Raw genomic sequence first — 20,769 nt, 5'->3', positions numbered from 1 at the left:
ATCAACATTCAGACAACAGTGTGAAAGAAAGGACAAAGAAGGTTAGATGCCTCGTTTTGAGAAGACTTTCTAGAAATTCCATGTACTTCACCAACATTTTTTTTAATTTATTTATTTATTGGCCAAAAATTAAGTCACACAGCCACACTGAGCAGTAAGGGAAGCCAAAAATGCAGTTCCTCAGCTGGGAGTATTGTCACCCTAAATAAATTCAGGGTTCTCTTACCAAGACAGAGAAAGAAGATGAAAGTTGAGAAAGACAACCAGTAGTCTCCTTGCCAAAACGGTTCCTTGGTGTTTCTTCTGCCTTATTATTTCCCATGCCTATAGAAGTATAAGGCTGAAGAATATAAAACTCAGATTAAAGTAAAATTATAGGACTGAATATCACTCAGAGTCCCTAGATTTGATTATGAGTTGTCTCTTTAGAGAAGTGGTATGAATAATCACATCATTTTAAATGAGGGCATATTTTAAATTGTCTATAAATAATAATGCAGTGGGGGTATAAATTCAAGCAAGGGTAGCCTGCCCAGAATTTGTCTCCCATTGCTTTATAACAACATTTCAGTTTTTCTTTAGAGAAATTCCTTTTCCTTATTCTACAAGGTCTGAGCAGCCCTAAAATACAGTATTTTACCACCTAACTGACCAAAATTTGACCTACTTAACATGACATACAAAGCTCCTCAAAACTGGCCCCAACTTTGCTTTCAAATCAACTTTAGTTAGTTTACAGAAACTTTATTCACAATAACCCAAAACTAGAAACAATCTACGTGTTCATTTAAATTGAATAAACAAATTGCTCTATATGATTAAATGCAATCCTCTTCTGGAATAAAAATGAAATACAATTGGTCCAAACGCTCTGTCCCATTTTCTATGTGCTTTCAGTGGAAGGGGAGGTCTAACCTCAGCTACTCTATCATAGCAGAAGCAGACTTTTCCAACCTATCCTTTTTGTCTAGACCAAACTACAAATTTCTCTAGACTTTGCCAAAACAATTTCTTGTGTCTTAATTTCTTTTCAATATCTTTTCCTACCTCAGTCATCTCTTTTTCAACCAACATGACCCAATTCTTATGCTGCTTATCTCTGAAGTCTTCAATTTTCATGAGAGAGAGAGAGAGAGAGAAAGGAACTTTTTCTCCTTCTCTATCTCTAGGTCATATTATTCACACATGCTACAGAATTTACCTCAAAGCACTCTGACTATGCATGTCCCTCCACTAAAACAAATTTCTGATGATGACAATTCGTGTCATTTAGGTATTTGCTATTTGTAAGGTACTGTTCTAAGCACTATACCTATAGTAACTCATTCAATCCTAATAAAATTCTGTGATATACAGTACTATCATATCCTAGTTTTACAAATCAGGAAACTAAAGCACAGAGAGGTTAAGTACATTAACCAAGATCACATAGCTTGGTAACGGTAGAACCAGGATGTGAATCCACACTGTGATTCCAGAGCTCATGCTAACTACAGTGTATTCTCATGAATTCCTGGATGGCAGCAACCGGGTCTTTTTCTTGTTTGTACATCCCATGCCCAGAGCACCTCAAATATTTGTGGAATGAATTAAAATTTATAATTTTCTCCTACTCATCCAAGAAAAAGCTCTTTATAAGTAATGTAGGGTTTTTTTCAGCCAGCAATTACAGAACTGAATCTAGAAAGGGTCTTTCACAAACATGGAAGAAACCAAAATTAATTTTCTAATAATAAACTAAAAAGCTCTAAACAATTTTACCACACAGAAAAGACTAACAAGGTTTTTTAGGTGGCCAAGTAACCACATTGAACTAAAGAACAAAAACTCTACCAAGGAATCAATGCTCTCTATGAGATTAAATGTCATAATTTATCTCTAATAACAGCATACTAAATTAATCTCATCTATCTATATCTGAAATTAGAAGGCAGAATGTTTTGAAGGCAAAAGCAAAAAAAGAGTATTTAAACAAGAACTTACTGTAAAAGCCAAACTTACCTAGTGTACGCAATGAAAATAAAGTCTATTACTGAGAGAAATCAACTATTTAAATAAAAACAAAAAAATAAACTCAGTCTATAATAGAAAAAGTATTGGTCATTAGCTTTCAATCAAGAATCCTCCACATGATAAAAATATTTAAGTTCTTGACATTAGTTAGTATATGAAGAAAATTTTAAAAAGCTAAAAGCACTTATATTTTAATTACTTATACAGAAATGTGATTAAAATGTACATACATGTATATGTATATGGCACAGTGGATAATTACACTTAATTAGAGAGGCAGTAATGAAACCATAGGGTGCAGACTGTACTGGCAGGAAACAAGGTTGATGTTCTGTCATTACCTTCCACTTCTCTCACATGATCAAGCTACAGCAGACTTGGGCCATCCTACATACCACTGTCCAGCTTAGACAGGTCCATAACCTCTCAGTTAAAGCTCCTGAAATCAAATCTCTCTCAGAATCCAATTTTTTTTCTGATATTAGGAAGTTACAATTTACCTAACACTCCAACAGAAACTGGAACAGCATCCTGTAATCAAATGCATTAGTATTTCTGTTGCAAAATGCATGAATATTCACATTAAGTGGGATAAATAAAGACTATAAATAGTTTCACATCTGTTGAGGTCAGATTTGTGAGTCTGAAAAGACATTCTGTTTTCTGAGGTTTAGGATTTTTACATTGTGGGAAACAGTCTATAGATATGTACTACTCGTTGTATACAACCTGCTTACTCTCCATTTGTGAACTGACAATGGCTACCCTGTCTGGCACACTCAATTTCCAGAGTAGTCTAGAACTGACCACGCCATTGGAAATCCTTAGCTCTCCATCTCTATAGCTTTTTGATTTTTGGAAATAACATGTTATATAGGTGAAATCATACAATATATAAACTTTTAAGATTGACTTTTTAAAAAAATTGTGGTAAAATAAGCATACACAAAAGTTACCATGTTAACCATTTTTAAGTATATAGCTCAGTGGTGTTAAGCATATTCACATTGTGGTATACCCAATCTCCTGAACTATTTTTAATCTTGCAAACTGAAACTCTATACTCATCAAACAACAACTTTGCATTTCCCTCTCTCTTCCATTCCTGACAGCCATCTTGCTGTTTCTGCAATCTGTTTCTCTGAATTTGACTATTCTAGAACTCATATGAGTGGAATCAAAAAGTATTTGCCTTTTTGTGACTAGCTTATGTCCTCAAGATTCATTCATGTTCTAACACCTGCCAAATCTTCCTTCCATTTTAAGGCTGAGTAATATTCCACTGTATAGAGTTGATATATACAGTTTACTAATCCACTCATTCAACCATCAGTGGACACTTGGATTGTTTCAAACTCTTGACTATTGTGAATACTGTTTCTATGAACATAAGTATTCTAATATCCCTTTGAATGCTACATTCAGGTTTTTTTAAAAAAAAGACTTATTCATTTATTTTGAAAGTCAGAGTTAGAGAGAGGAAGAATGAGAGAGAGATCTTCTGTAAGAAAAAAGGGGCACAGCCCAAACAGTAGAGTTAGAAACATACCAGGGGATTCCAATTCAATCCCATCAAGGTGGCATGTACCAATGCCACCTCATTAGTCCAAGTGATCAATTTCTGTTCACAATTGATCATAATGATAGGACTAACAGCCAAAGGGATCACATAAACAAGACTTGTGTCTGCAAATACTAACTGATAGAATAAAAAAGGGGCCGGTGCCGTGGCTCAATAGGCTAATCCTCCGCCTTGTGGCGCCAGCACACCGGGTTCTAGTCCCGGTCGGGGCGCCAGATTCTGTCCCCGTTGCCCCTCTTCCAGGCCAGCTCTCTGCTGTGGCCAGGGAGTGCAGTGGAGGATGGCCCAAGTCCTTGGGCCCTGCACCCCATGGGAGACCAGGAAAAGCACCTGGCTCCTGCCTTTGGATGAGCATGGTGCTCTGGCTGCAGCGCGCCAGCCGCGGTGGCCATTGGAGGGTGAACCAACGGCAAAGGAAGACCTTTCTCTCTGTCTCTCTCTCTCACTGTCCACTCTGCCTGTCAAAAAAAAAAAAAAAAAAGAATAAAAAAGGGAAAGAACGATCCAACATGGGAAGCGAGATACACAGCAGACCCATAGAATGGCAGATGTCCTAAACAGCACTCTGACCTCAGAATCAGCCCTTAAGGCATGCGGATCTGGCTGAAAAGCCCATGAGAGTATTTCAGGCATGGAAAGCCAAGACACTCTGGCAAAAAAAAAAAAAAAAACAAAAAAACAAAAAAACAAAAAAAACACCTAAATGAAAGATCTCCGTGAGTGAGATCCCAGTGGAAAGAACGGGTCATCAAAGAAGGAGGTACCTTTCTCTGAAAGGAGGAGAGAACTTCCACTCTGACTACGACCTTGTCTAAATATGATCAGAGTCGGTGAATTCAAAAGGCTTCCATAGCCTTGGCGACTCATGACAAGAGCCTAGGGTGATTACTGATGCCATAAACAAGAGTGTCAAATTGTTAAGTCAACAACAGGAGTCACTGTAGGATCTCTGTCCTTAATGTGCTGTACATTGTGATTTAATGCTATAACTAGTACTCAAACAGTATTGTTCACTTTGTGTTTCTATGTGGGTGCAAACTGTTGAAATCTTTACTTAATATATGCTAAACTGATCTTCTGTATATAAAGAGAATTGAAAATGATTCTTGATGTGAATGGAAGGGGAGAGGGAGAAGGAAAGGGGAGGGTTGTGGGTGGGAGAGAAGTTATGGGGATGGGGCACTGTAATCCATAAGCTGTACTTTGGAAATTTATATTCATTAAATAAAAGTTAAAAAAAAAAAAAACCACAAAAGAAAAAAGGGGCACAGAACAGAGAGGCAGAGTACAAATTTACAGCCAGACAGAATTTAGTCAGAGAAAATAAATCCACAGAGGTGGGTGACCAACTGCCAGCATGCACGCAGACTGGACACGTGGCATAGGGCTCTGGCTGTAAATTCGTTGGGAAAATGAGTTTGTGCAAGTGGGAGTCATCCCCCTTTTAGGGCCTGGAGTGTTCGGTCACTTTCTCTCACTCTCTCCTCTTAAAGGACTCAGTTGAGGGATTCGGGGGGGCGGGGGTGTTAGGGGGAGGGTGCCTGGTGAAAGGACCTCTTTTCTCAGGCTGTATTTTGCTTAATCCATGGGTTCCAACATTTCTCACATTTCACCCAAGACGCCCCTCTGGCCTGCCTCTTAAAACACTTATGAAGGCTGAGCCTAAAGCAGAAGTGACTAATTAACCTCTATACTAAAATTTGACCTCAATATGATCTAGACAGTGGCTTAAAATGGCCAGAATTTGGCACCTTTGATCTCCAAATTCTCCGCAACCTTAATAGTTTGACACAGAGAAACAGCAAAAAGTCAGAGGTCTCTTATGTCCAGGCTTTTTTCCTCCTTCAGGGTCAACTCCACCAGTGGCAGCAGGGGCTGTCGCCTCCCCTCCATCCTCTTCTCCCCAAAAGTCTCTTTACCCAGTTCTCCCCAAGGAAGGAAAACCTCCCCCAGTAAGCCTTCTGCTCCACCATTCCCTCCCTCATCTCATCCCCTCTGTGACCTTACCCTGCAGATGACCCCCTGCCCTGCCTCTTGCCCCAGGGTCCTCCCAAGCCTCAGCCTCCATCTCTGACAAACCCACCTAACTCCTCATCTGATCACACCCTCCTCCTCCTGCTACCCTCTGTCCTCCTCACCCTGTAGGCTCCCGAACTGTGCAACCCAAACCCTTCCTCCCCTTGAGAGAGGTGGCCGGAGTGGAAGGTCAGGTTAGGGTCTATGTGCCCTGCCCTCTATCAGACCTTAGTCAGACTGAGGAACGTCTAGGCTCATTCTCAGAGAATCGCTTCAAATATCGTAAGGGATTTCCCTTTCTGACTCAGTTCTATAGCTTAACCTAGAATGATCTCTATCTGCTTCTATCCTCTACCCTAACTCCAGATGAACTTGAACATTATCTGGCATGCTGTCAAACAGCATGCAGACAAGATGCACCGCCAGGCCCCAGACAGGCAGCCAGAGGCTGTTGGAGCCATACCCAGAGCCAACCCTTACTCAAATTGGACTTACCCGCGGCTACAGGCCTGAGACCACATGATCTCATGCCTGCTGGCAGCTATGGATAAGAACAGCTATAAACAGGTTAATTATGAGAAGATCCAAGAGGTTACCCAGGAACCCAAGGAAAACCCAGCTGTAGTTATGTCTCGCCTTATAGAGGTAATGACAAAGTATACTAACACTAATCCCAATTCCCCAGATGGACAGCTGTTTTTAAATTTCCATTTTATTTCCCAGTTAGCTCCAGATTTCTACCACAAACTCCAAAAATTACAAGATGGTCCACAAACCCCCAGAGGGCCCTCATAGATGGGCTTTTCATGCTTTTAACAATAGAGGAAAGGGATTAAGGACTCAGAAGGAAACAGAAAACTAAATGCTTGCTTCTGTAATCCACCAAGACCGCAATCTCGAGCTAAGACCCACCCCTCAGGGGTCCTGTTATCAATGCAACAATACTGGGCACTGGGCTAAGGTTTACTCCAACTCAAAGCCCACCTCAGCTCAAGGTTCTAGCCCTCCTGGGGCCTGTATTAAATGTGGCAATACTGGACATTGGGCCAGGAACTGCCCTAACACTAGGCCTCCCCCTACCTCGAGTCCCAAGTGCAGACAATGGGGTCACTAGAAAATGGATTGCCCCCAGAGAGAGAAACAGAGAAACCACCCTTTCTGGTTTAGCCCTCTGCTCAAACCCCTCTGGCACAGGACATCTCATCTCTGTTAAACTTAACAGAATGAGGAGGCCCAGGGTTCTACATGCCCATTGCAAATGAGTCCAGGGACAGTGTCCAGCAAGCAAGTTTCTTCCTTGGGGGACACTGGGGATAGCTTATCTGTTTTAAATGAATATTGTGGCCCACTCCTCCCTTCCTCAGTCTCTGTTGTTAGCATGAAAGGCCTTATCGAAATACCTAATAAGACCCCTCCCTTATATTGCTCCTTTGAAATATTACTCTCCTGCATTCCTCTCTCATCCTTCCTAACTGCCCCAACCCCTCTTAGGCAGGAACCTTCTCCACCACTTGGGGGCATCTATCTCCACTCCCACCAGGAATAAAACATAAACCTTTATACTTCACATGATGGACCCACCTCTCCACCCCAGACTCCTTCCCTTCCCTTGGCTAATTCCGTAGTGTGGGATACGTCCCATAGGGTAATCACCTCCCACCCTACCCCCATTCACATCTCTCTAAAACACCTTACAAAAACTATTACTGTTCCCCAATATCCTTTAAGCTAGAAGGCCATAGCAGTCTAAAATCTATTACAGACCGCCTCCTCCAAGCTAACATACTCATTCCCATCCACTCTCCCCATAACACACCTATATTTCCTGTCAAAAAAAATCTGATGGCTCTTATCGCTTAATACAGGAACTCTGACATATTAATGGTGCTGTCTATCCCACAAACCCAGCTGTGCCAAACCCCTATACTCTCTTCTACCAAATACTCCCTATGACTTCTTGCTTTTCCATCCTGGACCTGAAGGATGTCTTCTTCACAATTCCTCTAGACACTTGTTCCCAACTACTCTTTGCCTTTACCTGGTCTCACCCTGATACTTGTCTTACTCCACAATTCACCTGGACAGTGTTACCCCAAGGTTTCTGGGACAGTGGGCACTTCTTTGGACAGGCACTCCATGCAGATCTAGCCTCTAGTAACCTTTCACCCAGCATGATTCTTCAATATATTGATGATCTTCTTACTCTGTAGCCCCTCCTGAAAGATGTCTCCAACATACCACAAGTCTTCTAAACTTTCTAGCTTAAAAAGGTTATAGGGTATCTCAAAAGAAGGCTCAGCTAATCTCTACTTCTCAAATTCTCTACTTCTACATGCCAGACCCATGCACAATTCCTCCAGCCCAAAAACAGGCAATACACTCTCCCTTTCCCTTGTACTAAGCGTGACCTCCTCTCTTTCTTGGGATTCATGGGATATTCTCACATCTGGATTTCAAAATTTTCTCTTATTGCTAAACCTCCCTATGAAGCTTCCAAGGGCAATAGTGACGAGACCTTGCAAGAGACTTCCTCCCTACAGACCCCATTCCAAACCCTAAAGAGAATTCTTCCACAAGCACCCACCCCAAGACTTCCTGAGCCACTTAAACTGTTCTTCCTCTATATCCATAACTCTAAGGAGCAAGCACTCAGCCTCCTCGCCCGAAAGGCCAGAGACTCTATGGTGCCTATGGCCTATTTCTCCAAGCATTTAGATGTGGTTTATGAAGGCTGGTCCCAATGCCTAGGGATCCTGGCCACAGCAGCCCTTCTTTTTACTGAGGGCCAAAAAAACTGACCCTTTATCAACTCTTACAAATTTGGTCCTCCCATGGGTTGCAAGACCTCCTTAGCCACCACGCTTTTCAATCTATATCAGCATCTCATGTCCAAGTTCTTCATTCTACCCTTTTCCAGTCCACCATTACTTTTCATTGCTGTTCTTTCACCCCAGCTACTCTCCTCCCCACCACTCTCTCTGATCCCCTCAAACCCCATTCCTGTCCTGACTTCCTTGATTTTTCCCTAACTACCTTTCACTACCTCACAAGACACTACTATTCCCAAAACCTAGGATTGGTTCATTGATGGCAGTGCTTCCAAAACTCCCCCTTTTTCCACTGGATACACAATAATTGAGGGGTACCTTGATGATGTATCTTCTTCCCCCACTCTGGGTCACAGAGGCTAGACCCCTACCTCAAGGCACTACTTTCCAATAGGCCAAATTGTTAGCCTTGATTTGAGCCTTCACCTTAGCCAAAGGAAAGACAGTTAATATATACACAGATTCCCAAAATGCCTATAATATTATCCATTCCAATTCCCAAATATGGCAAGAAAGGGGCTTTCTGACAGCCAGAGGGACCCTATAATAAATGGCAAGCTGATTAAAGCTCTTCTTGATGCTGCCCAGCTGTCAACAAAAGCCACTATTATTCACTGCAAAGGCCACCAGAAAAGTAAACAGTACCTTTCTGAAGCTAACTATCAGGCTGATCTAACAGCTAAAGCAGCAGTTCATGGATAACATCCCATCTTTTCTCTTTAACTTAGCTCTTGTATATTCAAACTTAGAAATCTCAGTTCCAACAACAAGAGCCATCTAGGAAGGATTCATGATGGTTTCTAGACAAAAAACCAATACTCCTTTCTTTTCTCCAAGTTACCTTTCTAAAAAAAAAGTCCACTGTCTCTATCACTCAAACCCCAGCTCTCTTCACTTCCTGAGATCACACGTACATACAACTCCCACCATATGAGAAACTCTGCATAACACATCTCAGACATGTAGCATCTGCCAAACCACTAACCCCAGCTCTCATTTCAGGCTGTCCCCATTTCCCACTCACCAGGCCTGTGGATCACTCCCAGGGAGGACTGGCAGATTGACTTCACCCATACGCCACCAGTTAGGTGAACATGTTACCTTCTGGTTATGGTGGACACTTTCTTGGGGTGAGTGGAAGCTTTCTATACTCAAATAAAAGAGCTTCCAGTGTTTCACTATACTATTAAATGATATTATCTCAAGATTTGGATTACCGGCTTCCATTCAATCAGATAACGGACTGGAGTTTACCTCTCAAGTTACTCAAATAGTGTCTGCCTCTCTTCATATCTCATAACATTTTCACACTCCCTATTGTCCTCCTCTTCAGGAAAAGTAGAACGAATGACTGCTGTATCTCAAGCCATCACACAGGAGCAACACAAAACTGCTCTTCTTCAATCAATCCAATCCCAAGTATACATTCTCGCTCAGATCCTCACCCCATGTCTACACCCCTGTATCACCAGGAAGTAGCTAGAAAGAAATAAGCGCCCCATCTCCTTATCTGTGGGCGATCCTATGCCTGGCTGGGAGACTGCCTGCCTAGCCCATTCAAGAGGTAAAGAGAGCATAGCACACCATGCCTACCAGGAAAGACCCTGGTCAGGGGCTCAGCACACTGGGATCCACACATGACCTGACTGCTGGCAGGCAGCAAAAGCCCCAGGCACATCTCCCCACACCCACTTCCTATTGAAGGGCTTTGTAATTGTCAACTAGGTTAACAGCTCTCTGGGTGTGGCCCAGACTCATTAAAGACCATGTGGAAGGCTACTTCAAGCTGATTGGAGAAGTATAGAGGTGCCAGAGGTACTTTATCCTATAGAATTAGTGTTGCTACCCTGAACTAGCTACTCCCCTTTGCCCGCCCTATAAAAGCTTGTGCTTGATTGTTAATAAACGGACATGTTCACCGAAACTGTCTCTGGTGCTTCTTGTTGAAGAAAGCCATTGCCCCACCAATCCCAATAGTGTGGGCCTCACAGGACGAGCCAACACTTATCTATACTCAAAGTCAGGATTGATGGAGCAAGAACATAAGCCTCAGCCGTTCTAGCTCATTGACAAAAAGAGAGGTAAAATTGGAATTTATCTCTTGTCCCTGAATCTCAATTCAGTCTCACACCCTTTATACCCCACCCCACCCAATCCTCCCATTCTCCCCCAGGTTCAGAAGCCAAACTTGAAAGATATGTATGGGCCAGCGCTGCGGCTCACTAGGCTAATCCTCCACCTTGCGGCGCCGGCACACCGGGTTCTAGTCCCTGTCAGGGTGCCGGATTCTTTCCTGGTTGCCCCTCTTCCAGGCCAGCTCTCTGCTATGGCCAGGGAGTGCAGTGGAGGATGGCCCAAGTCCTTGGGCCCTGCACCCCATGGGAGACCAGGATAAGTACCTGGCTCCTGCCATTGGATCAGCGCGGTGCGCCAGCCGCAGTGCAGCGGCCATTGGAGGGTGAAACAACGGCAAAAAGGAAGACCTTTCTCTCTGTGTCTCTCTCTCACTGTCCACTCTGCCTGTCAAAAAATAAAAAAATAAAAATAAAAATAAATAAAAAAGAAAGAAAGATATGTATGGAGGAAATCACTTCCGAATGCTTACCCCTACCCCTACCCCCACCCCCACACTCACCCCTAGCCCACCTAAGATTTAAAAAAGTACAGCCCCTGGGGTCTAGGCCCTCTGCCAAGTGTAGAGTCTATATGCACACCGGTAGTTGGTCACCCACCTCTGGGGCCCTCTGCCAAGTGTTCAGGCTGTATTCAAACCAACAGATGGTCAACCATCTCTATGGATGCTCTGGCTACAAATTTGTACCCTGCCTCCTCTCTGTTCTGTGCCCCTTTTTTCTTACATCTTCCATTAGCTGACTCACTCCCTAGATAGCCACAACAGCCAGTTCTGGGCCATGCTGAAGCCAGGAGCCAGGAGCTTTATCTGGGTCCACTGCTTTTCCCAGGTCATTAGCAGGGAGCCGGATTGGAAGTGGAGCATCCAGGATATGAACTGGCACTCATATGGGATGCCAGTGTTGCAGGTGGCAGCTTTATGTGCTATGCCACAATGCCAGCCCCTACACTGAATTCTTTTGGATATATACCCAGAAGTAGAATTGGTAGATCATATAAGTACTCTATTTTTAATTTTGAGGAAAAATATTTCTTTCAGTCAGCCTAATTCCTTTGAGATTCATTCAAATTGTGGTGGTTATCACTACTTCATTTCTTTTTATTGCTGAGTAGCATTTCTTTGTTTTCTATATACCATATTTTGTTCAGCAGTTTTCCACTGAATGATACTTATGTTGTTTCAGTATGGGGTTATTACAAATAAGGCTGCTAAAAACATTTGTGTATAGCTTTCATTATGATATGTTTTATTTCTCTGGGATAAATGCTTAAGAATATAAATTATGCTGAGATATACACTATGTGTTATACAAGAAATTTATTGGGGCCGGCATATGGCATAGAAAGTTAAGCCTCCACCTGCAATGCCAGCATCCCATATGGGCACTGGTTCAAGTCCTGGTTCCTCCACTTCTGATCCAGCTCCCTGCTAATGCACCTGGGAAAGTGGGTAAGGATGGCCCAAGTACTTGGCCCTCTGCACCCATGTGGGAGACCCAGAAGAAGCTCCAGGCTCCCGGCTTCAGTTAAGCCCAGCTCGAGCCCTTGTGGCCATTTGGGTAGTGAAAAAGTAGATGGAAGATCTCAACCCCCCTCTCTCCTTTTCTCTCCATGTCTCTGTCTTTCAAATAAATGAATAAATCTTTAAAAAAGAAAAATAAACTGTTTTCCAGAGTGGCTGTGACATATTACATTCCCATCATCAATGTATGAGAAACTCACCAGAACTTCCTATCTTTTTATTTTAGTCAATCTAGTAGCAGGGTTGCTCTTCTTAGAAGATTTATTTGAAAGGCAGAATTATGGGGAGTGGAAGAAGGGAGAGAGAGAAAGAAGGAAAGGGAAAGAGGGACACAGAGACTGAGACTTTCCATCAACCAGTTCATTTCCCAAATGCCCACAACATCCAGGGCTGGGCAGGAGTCAGGCTCCATTTGCGTTTCCCACAGGGTGGCAGGATCCCAATTATTTGAGCCATCTTCTGCTGCCTTCCCAGGTGCATTAGCAAGGAGCTGGATCAGAAGCAAAGGAGCCAGTACTCAAATCTGCACTTTGATATAAGATGCCAGTGTCACAATGGCAGTTCAACCTGCTTTGCCACATTGCCAGCCCCTCACATTCTGGTTTTAATTTGCATTTCTGTAAAGGCTAATAATGTTAAACATCTTTTCATATGCTTACTTGCCATCTTTATATAAAGATTTTCTTTTTTGCCCATTTTCTAATTGTTTTGTTTTATTATTGTTGAGTTTAGAGAGCTCTTCAAATATTCCAGATACAAGACTTTCTTTTCATTTTCTTCCGTTCTGTAACAAATCATTTTACCCTTTTGCAGAGCAATTTTTTATGTCAATTTTGAAATTAATTTTTATTTATCCAAGAGAGAAAGCACACACAGAGAGAGAAACACAGAGAGAGAGAGAGCAGCAGCAAGAGAGGACTTCCATGCGCTGGCTCATTCCCCAAATGCCACCAGTGGCCATGACTGGACTATAGCTAGGAGCTGGAACCAAAATCCAGGTTTCCCATGTGGGTGGCAGGGACTCACCTATTTGAGCCATTAGCAGATGCTTCCAGAATCTGCACTGGCAGGAAGCTGGAAGTGGGAACCAGAGGCAGGAATCAAACACAGGTACTCAGTTAAGGGATGCAGGCATTTAACCACCATCTTAACCATGAGGTCAAACATCTGATGGGGTTCAATCACTGGTTTGTTCTTTTATGAATTAAGGTTTTGGTACCAAGTCTAAGGACTATTTACCTAGGTCTAGTTACAGAAGATATTCTCCTTTGCTTTCTAATGAGAATTTTATAGTCTTATGTTTCACCCTTAAATCCATTTTACATTGACTTCACAATGATCCATTTTACATTGATTTTTTAAAAACTATGGTATGAGGCTTAGGCTGAGGTTCATTTGTTTGCCTATGATGTACAATGGTTCCAGCATCATGTGTTGAAAGGACTATCCTCCCTCCATTAAAGCGCTTTTGTACCTTTGTTAAAATCAATTGGACATACTTGTATTGATCTATTTCTGGGTTCTCCGTTCTGTTCCATTGATCTATCTATTTCTCTGCCCATACTATACTGTTCTGTTTATGCTGTTTATTTTACTTTATTGTACTGCTTCTCCTTGTTTTTTTGTTTGTTTTTAGATTTTTTTCCATTTATTTGAGAGGTAGAGTTACAGACAGAGAAAGTGAGAGAGAGAGAGAGAGAGAAAGGTCTTCCATCCACTGGCCCACCACCCAAATGACTGCAGTATACTAAGCCTCCACCTGTGGTGCTGGCATCCTATATGGGCGCCAGTTCACATCCCAGCTGCTCCTCTTCCAATCCAGCTCTCTGCTAATGACCCAGGAAAGCGGTGGAAGATGGCTCAAGTGCTTGGGCCCCTGCACTTGAGTGGGAGACTTGGAGGAAGCTCCTGGCTCCTGGCTTCCAATCAGCCCAGCTCTAGCAGTAGCAGCCATTTGGAGAGTGAATCAGCAGATGGAAGATCATTCTCTCTCTCTTCTTCTCTCTATCAGTAACTCCATCTCTCAAATAAATAAATAAAATCATTAGGGGCTGGTGCTGTGGTGTGTTAGGCTAAGCCTCTTCCTGCGGTGCTGACATCCCATATGGGTACCAATTCTGGTCCTGGCTGCTCCTCTTCTAGTCCAGCTCTCTACTATGGCCTGGGAAACCAGTGGAAGATGACCCAAGTGCTTGGGCCCCTACACACATGTGGGAGACCCAGAGGAAGCTCCTGGCTCCTGGCTTCAGATCAGCTCACGTCTGGCTTTTGCAGCCATTTGGGGAGTGAACCAGTGGATGGAAGACCATTTTCTTTGTCTCTTCCTCTGTCTGTAACTTGATCTTTCAGATAAATAAATAAATAAATCTTTAAAAAATAAATGAAGTCTTTAAAAAGAAATTAATTCAAGAAAGCCATATGTAATTTACTGTCATATTACTAAATTTCCTTCAAAATGAGAAAAATTCATTGTGCTATTTTTGTTCAGGGAAATACCTATGTATTTATTTTTATGTATTAGAAAGAGACAGGAACAAAGACAGAGAGATCGCCCATTTGCTGGTTCATTCACAAATACCCACAACAGCTGGAGCTGAATCAGGCTTGAAGCCAAGAACTAGGAACACAATCCAGATCATCCACATCAGTGGCAGGAACACCGCTATCTGAGCCATCACCACTGTCTCCCAGGGCCCACATCAACAGGAAAGTGGAGTCAGGAACTGGACCTGGAGATTGAACCTAGGCACTCCAAACTGCGATATGGACATCTTTACTGGAAGCTTACCAATTAGGCCAAATGCCCACACTTATTTTTTTAAAAGTATAACCCCAAAAAGTCAGTATAATGGAGGTCAGAGAAACTGACTGGAGAATACATAGGTAGTTTCGACAGGATTGGTTAAGTTAGAATTCTTTTCTTTTCAATTAATTGTCATGATTTTCTTAAATTTTTTCCTAAAGATTTATTTATTTTAATTGAGAGGCAGAGGCAGAGAGAGAGAGAAAGAGACAGAGAGAAGTCTTCCATCCACTGGTTCACTCACCAGATGGCTGCAATAGCCAGAGCTAGGCTGATCTGAAGCCAGGAGCCAGGAGTGTCCTCTGGGTCTCCCATGCAGGTGCAGTGGCCCAAGGACTTGAGCCATCTTCCACTGCTTTCCCAGGCCATAGCAGAGAGCTGAATCAGAAGTGGAGCAGCCAGGACTCAAACCCACACCCATATGGGATGCTGGCTCTGCTTTACCTGCTATGCCACAGTACCAGCACCCTAGAATTCTTAAATTGGGTAAGAGACTCACTTGTTGCATTATTAAGCTTTAAAACATACACACAGGGCTGGCACTGTGGCATAGTGGGTAAAGCCACCAATTGCAGTGCCGGCATCCCATCTGAGCGCTGGTTCAAGACCCAGTTGCTTCACTTCCAATCCAGCCCTCTGTTAAGGCCTGGGAAAGTAGCAGAAGATGGTCCAAGTCCTTGGGCCCCTGCACCCACATGAGAGACCCAGAAGAAGCTCCTGACTCCTGGCTTCAGATTGGCACAGCTCTGGCCACTACAGTCATCTAGGGCATGAACCAGCAGATGGAAGACCTCTCTCTCTCCCCCTCTGTCTCAGCCTCTCTGTAGCTCTGCCTTTCATATAAATAGATAAATCTTTAAAAATCTTAAACACACACACACATATCTGTCTGTGTGTGTGTTCTGAATATGTATCAGCCACAATCTCACCAGAACTAACATTCGAGCTACAGAACAGGTTTAGTCTGATTGCCTGATGGAAAAGTAACATTCCTGGCCGGCGCCGCGGCTCACTAGGCTAATCCTCCACCTTGCGGCGCCGGCACACCGGGTTCTAGTCCCGGTTGGGGCGCCGGATTCTGTCCCGGTTGCTCCTCTTCCAGGCCAGCTCTCTGCTGTGGCCAGGGAGTGCAGTGGAGGATGGCCCAAGTGCTTGGGCCCTGCACCCCATGGGAGACCAGGAGAAGCACCTGGCTCCTGCCATCGGATCAGCCTGGTGTGCCGGCCGTGGCGGCCATTGGAGGGTGAACCAACGGCAAAGGAAGACCTTTCTCTCTGTCTCTCTCACTGTCCACTCTGCCTGTCAAAAAATAAAAAGAAGAAAAAAAAAGAAAAGTAACATTCCTGATAACTGGCAACAATGAAAAAAATAAAATTAGTACTGCCACTTTGGTAAAAAGAAAAATGACAGGTGTAAAAAGAAAAATGACAGGTGTCTCAAAAAAAAAAAACTACAGGAAGGGGTGTTGTATGAGCAAGGAAAGTGGGTATGGCTGTGAAAGAGTAACATGAGGGATCCCTGTGGGAATGGAAATGTTCTGTATCTTGAATGTATCCATGTTAATATCTTGCTTATTACATTGTACTAGTTTCACTAAGTATTCTGGATCTCTCCATATTCTTTCTTCCAACCGCTTGTGAATCTACAATTAACTCAAAATAAAAGTTTAATTTTAAAAATGAAAATGTGGCTGGCATTGTGGTGTAGCAGGTAAAGCTGCTGCCTGCAATGCCGGCATCCCATATGGGTGCCAGTTTGAGTTTTGGCTGCTCCACTTCCAATCCAGTTCTCTGCTCATGGACTGGGAAAAGCAGTGGAAGATGGCCCAAGTCCTTGGGCCTCTGCCACCCATGTGGAAGTCCCAGATGAAGCTCCTGGCTCCTGGCTTCAGCCTTGATCTGCAGCACATACTTAGCCACCAGGGAAATGAACTAGTGGATGGAAGATCTCTGTCTCTACCTCTCTCTGTAACTCAACTTTCAAATACATAAATAAATCTTAAAAAAAAAAAAAAAAGGAAAATTGGCCGGCGCCATGGCTCAATAGGCTAATCCTCTGGCTTGTGGCACTGGCACACCGGGTTCTAGTCCTGGTCGGGACGACGGATTCCGTCCCGGTTGCCCCTCTTCCAGGCCAGCTCTCTGCTATGGCCCGGGAGTGCAGTGGAGGATGGTCCAAGTGCTTGGGCCCTGAACCCCATGGGAGACCAGGAGAAGCACCTGGCTCCTGCCTTTGGATGAGCATGGTGCGCTGGCCGCAGCGCGCCGGCCGCGGTGGCCATTGGAGGGTGAACCAACGGCAAAAGGAAGACCTTCCTCTCTGTCTCTCTCTCTCACTGTCCACTTTGCCTGTCAAAAAAAAAAAAAAGTAAAATAGGAAAAGAACATCAGTTTTATCCTGGATTTCTCTACTTTGGCACATGGTGACATTTTGGGGCACATAATTCTTTCTTGTGGGGCTGTCTTAAGCATCTTAGAATACCCAACTCCTTTTATTTCAGCAAAAAAAACATCTCCATACATTGCCAAATGTCCCTGGGGGTGGGGGAGAGGGACAAAACTGTCACAGTTGAGAACCACTGCTCTAGTCATAAAGCCAAGAAGAACTTTGGAAATGTCGCTGACTGAAGAAGACTAAAGGGATATAACAACTAAATGCAATACCTGATCAAAAGTGGGATTCTGAACCAGATGCTAAATAATATAAAGGACAGTACTGGGTAAATTAACAAAACTGGAATATGAATGATACATTAAAGTATTACATCAATATTAAAACATACCTAAGTTGGGACTGGCACTGTGGTGTAGTGGATAAAGCTGCCGCCTATAGTGCTGGCATCCCATATAGGCACCAGTTCGAGTCCCGGCTGCTCCACTTATGATACAGCTCCCAGCTATGGCCTGGGAAAGCAGTAGAAGATGGCCTAGGTCCTTGGGCCCCTGCACCCACGTGGGAGACCCGGAAGAAGCTCCTGACTCCTAGCTTCAGATCAGCCATTGCAGCCATTTGGGAAGTGAACCAGTGGATTGAAGACTTCTCTCTCTCTGCCTCTGCCTGTCTGTAACTCTGCCTTTCAAGGAGATAAATAATATACCCAAGTTGATAACTGTACTGTAGTTTTACTTTTAATTTTTTTATTTAATTGAGAGGCAGAGACACAGAGAAAGAGCTCCTATATGCTGCTTCACTCCCCAGATGACTGCAAGCAAATTCAATTCATGGCTCTGACATGAGTGGAAGGAACCTAATTACTTGAGCCATCATCTCTGCCTGCCAGGGTCTGCATTAGCAGGGAGCTAGAGCCAGAAGCCAGAGCCACAAATCAAATCCAGTCACTCTCATGAGGAATGTGGGCTCTTAATTGCTAGGCTAAATGCTGGCTACTGAACTGTAGTTCTTTGAGAGTATCCCTATTCTTAGGAAATACATACTGAAGTATTCAGGGATAAAGGTCCATAATGCAAGCATTTTATCCTCAAAGAATTCAGGAAATAAAAAATGTGTGTTCGGGGCCAGTGCTGTGGTGTAGTAGGGTCAAGCCTCTGCCTTCAGTGCCTGCATCTCATATGGACACCGGTTCAAGTCCCAGCTCCTCCACTTCCGATCCAGCTCTCTGCTATGGCTTGGGAAAGCAGAGAGGATACCAGGACCACCTCCAAGTCCTTGGGCCCCTGCACCCGCATGTGAGACTCAGAAGCTCCTGGCTTCAGATAAGGCGCAGGTTCCGCCGTTGTGGCCATCTGGGGACTGAACCAGCAGATGGAAGACCTCTCTCTCTCTCTGCCTCTGACTCTCTGTAACTGCCTTTCAAACAAATAAATCTTAAAAAAAAAAAAAAAAAAAAAAAAAAAAAAAAAAAAGTGTGTGTTTGTAGTAGGTAAATCTGATCAAAGGGCATAAAAATGTGTTCTTAATACTATTTTCACTTTGGCAACCGTTCTGTATGTTTGAAATTAATTACAAATCAGAAGATGTGATTTAAGAGGGAGGAAAAAAAAAGCCCTTAAAAACTCTACAGCAAGTTTTACAGCAGTAAGCCAGCATAGGCAACAAATATCCCAAGAGGATCATGACTACTGGCCGGATAGATTCCTAGTTCAAGTCTGGACAATCATTAGAAAGAACTATCCACTCTTTCTAAGAACTGAAAATCCAATCTGTCCCAATTTTAGAGGGCCATTTCCAGAAGGTGAGCCGATAAACTTAACAGCCCTGCTCGATTTCTCCACGAATCCAGGCATCTTAATCTTTATCAGTTAAGAAGCAAAATCACGAAAAGCCTACAACTGCTTTAGAAAAGGAAACCATTTTTCCCTTCAGCTGAGCACGTGGAGTAAGAATGTTAAGCGAACTACAGAAGACGCACCATATAGAACGTCTCGGAGAGCTGAAGGAAGGACGAAGTAAAAAGTGGCCGGGGGTCAGTGTGCGCCGTCCAGGGTCAAGGACAGGAGTGGGCGCGCGTGCGCCAGCGGCAGAGTAGGGGTGGCTCACCTGGCCGTGGTCAGCAGCGGGTGCTGAGTGCCCACCAGCTTCCGCACCTGCATGGCGATGTTGCTGAGCTCGTCACTCAGCAGGCAGCGGAGGCTCATGAAGGACGTGGGGTAGCCCACTATCTTCTCCGCCTCTGACACCACCTGGTTCCAGTGGGCCGGGGACCTGGAGGACTGCGCTCGGCAGGAGCCCAGGAGGAGATGGTGTCTACACCCTAAGACGGTGTCGAGGGGCCGGGACCACAAGCGCCGCGGGGGACCCGAGGCTCCGAGACAACGGGGCAAGCGTAACTGCAACTGCCGAAGACTCATGGTTTGACTATGCAAGTCAGAGACTTCAGGTGTCCGCAGAGGTGGCGCGGGAAACCAACCGGGGCAGAGGAGGAATCTGCAGGAACTATAAAGAAGCGGCGACTCCTGACCCTCGTCAGGGTGTGGCTTCCAGGGGCCGAAATGAACTTTGACTGATACCTTCTGTGGCCGGGGCTGGATAAACGGGGAGCACCAGCTCAGCACTGACCTGGGCCACCTAGGATAGAAACCACGGTCCCTGCCTATGTGGGGGACGCCATATTGGCGGCGTGGATTACGGCCTGCCGTAAAGATAAAGGAGCGGCAAAGCGCGCTCCCTACTTTACGGCGCAGCCGGGACGCTCCTCCCCCACCCCCGTGGGGCGGAGCTTTGGAGCTGGACCGCCTGAAGGCTTCTCCCAACCCTTTCTCCGGTGGTGACTGGAGGAAGACACGGGCTTGCAGAGACATCTGTGTGACGAGTCCCCGGGGACAGTCAGAGGCGCTCACTTCTGGAACCCTTTTGTCGCCGCTCACCTCCGGCCCCCGGTAGTAACCCTGGACCACCGTGGAGGCCGTCTCGCGGGCTGCGTGGCGGCTGCGGCCGTGGGCCAGGGCTCAGCGGTGGAACGCGAAGTGGTAAAATCCCAGAAGAATAATGACTCGTGGCGGGCTGCTTAGCTGGCTGAGCCCTCGGCGGAAGGTGGCAGGGTGCCGTGGGAAGACACTAAGGAGTGTCTTCAGATTAGCAGCCTCGGACCCTCGGGGGTCCAGCCCAGACGGAACCGGCCGTGCCTCCTCCGCAAGAATGACGTCCTGCCTGCTCCCCGCCTCTCGTTTTCCTCCTCACCCCTGGCCCTGGAGCTCCCCTTTCCCGCCGGGATTCCGTTAGGATTCACAAATTAACTTACTTGATCCTTAAAGCAGCCACACTAGATAACAGTGGTTTTCCCCATGTTTCCTGGGCGGTAACCAAGGCACAGCTGAGCCGTGTAAATAGCCCAAGACCACACTAGGCAGGGATGTGAACCCAGGCAATCTAGTTTCTGAAGGCAGACTCTTCACCAAGTCATAGGCCACCAGCC

At 44.7% G+C, this 20,769-nt stretch overlaps 1 protein-coding gene across 1 annotated transcript in view; it reads right to left on the bottom strand.

Annotated features, from left to right (window-relative positions):
* PDSS2 (decaprenyl diphosphate synthase subunit 2) overlaps nt 1–20,016 on the bottom strand; it is a 294,359-nt gene extending 274,343 nt beyond the window's left edge. The window contains exon 1 of the mRNA XM_002714881.5: nt 19,395–20,016. Within this exon, the coding sequence (XP_002714927.5) occupies nt 19,395–19,705 (311 nt within the window). The 5' untranslated portion in view covers nt 19,706–20,016. The remainder of the gene's footprint in view (nt 1–19,394) is intronic.
* Nucleotides 20,017–20,769: the final 753 nt, after the last annotated feature.

Source organism: Oryctolagus cuniculus, chromosome 5 (assembly GCF_964237555.1).
Source record: "Oryctolagus cuniculus chromosome 5, mOryCun1.1, whole genome shotgun sequence".
In the NCBI taxonomy this organism is placed as follows: Eukaryota; Metazoa; Chordata; class Mammalia; order Lagomorpha; family Leporidae; genus Oryctolagus; species Oryctolagus cuniculus.
The sequence above is the reverse complement of the archived record's forward strand: the minus strand, read 5'-3'. Positions and strand labels throughout refer to the sequence as shown.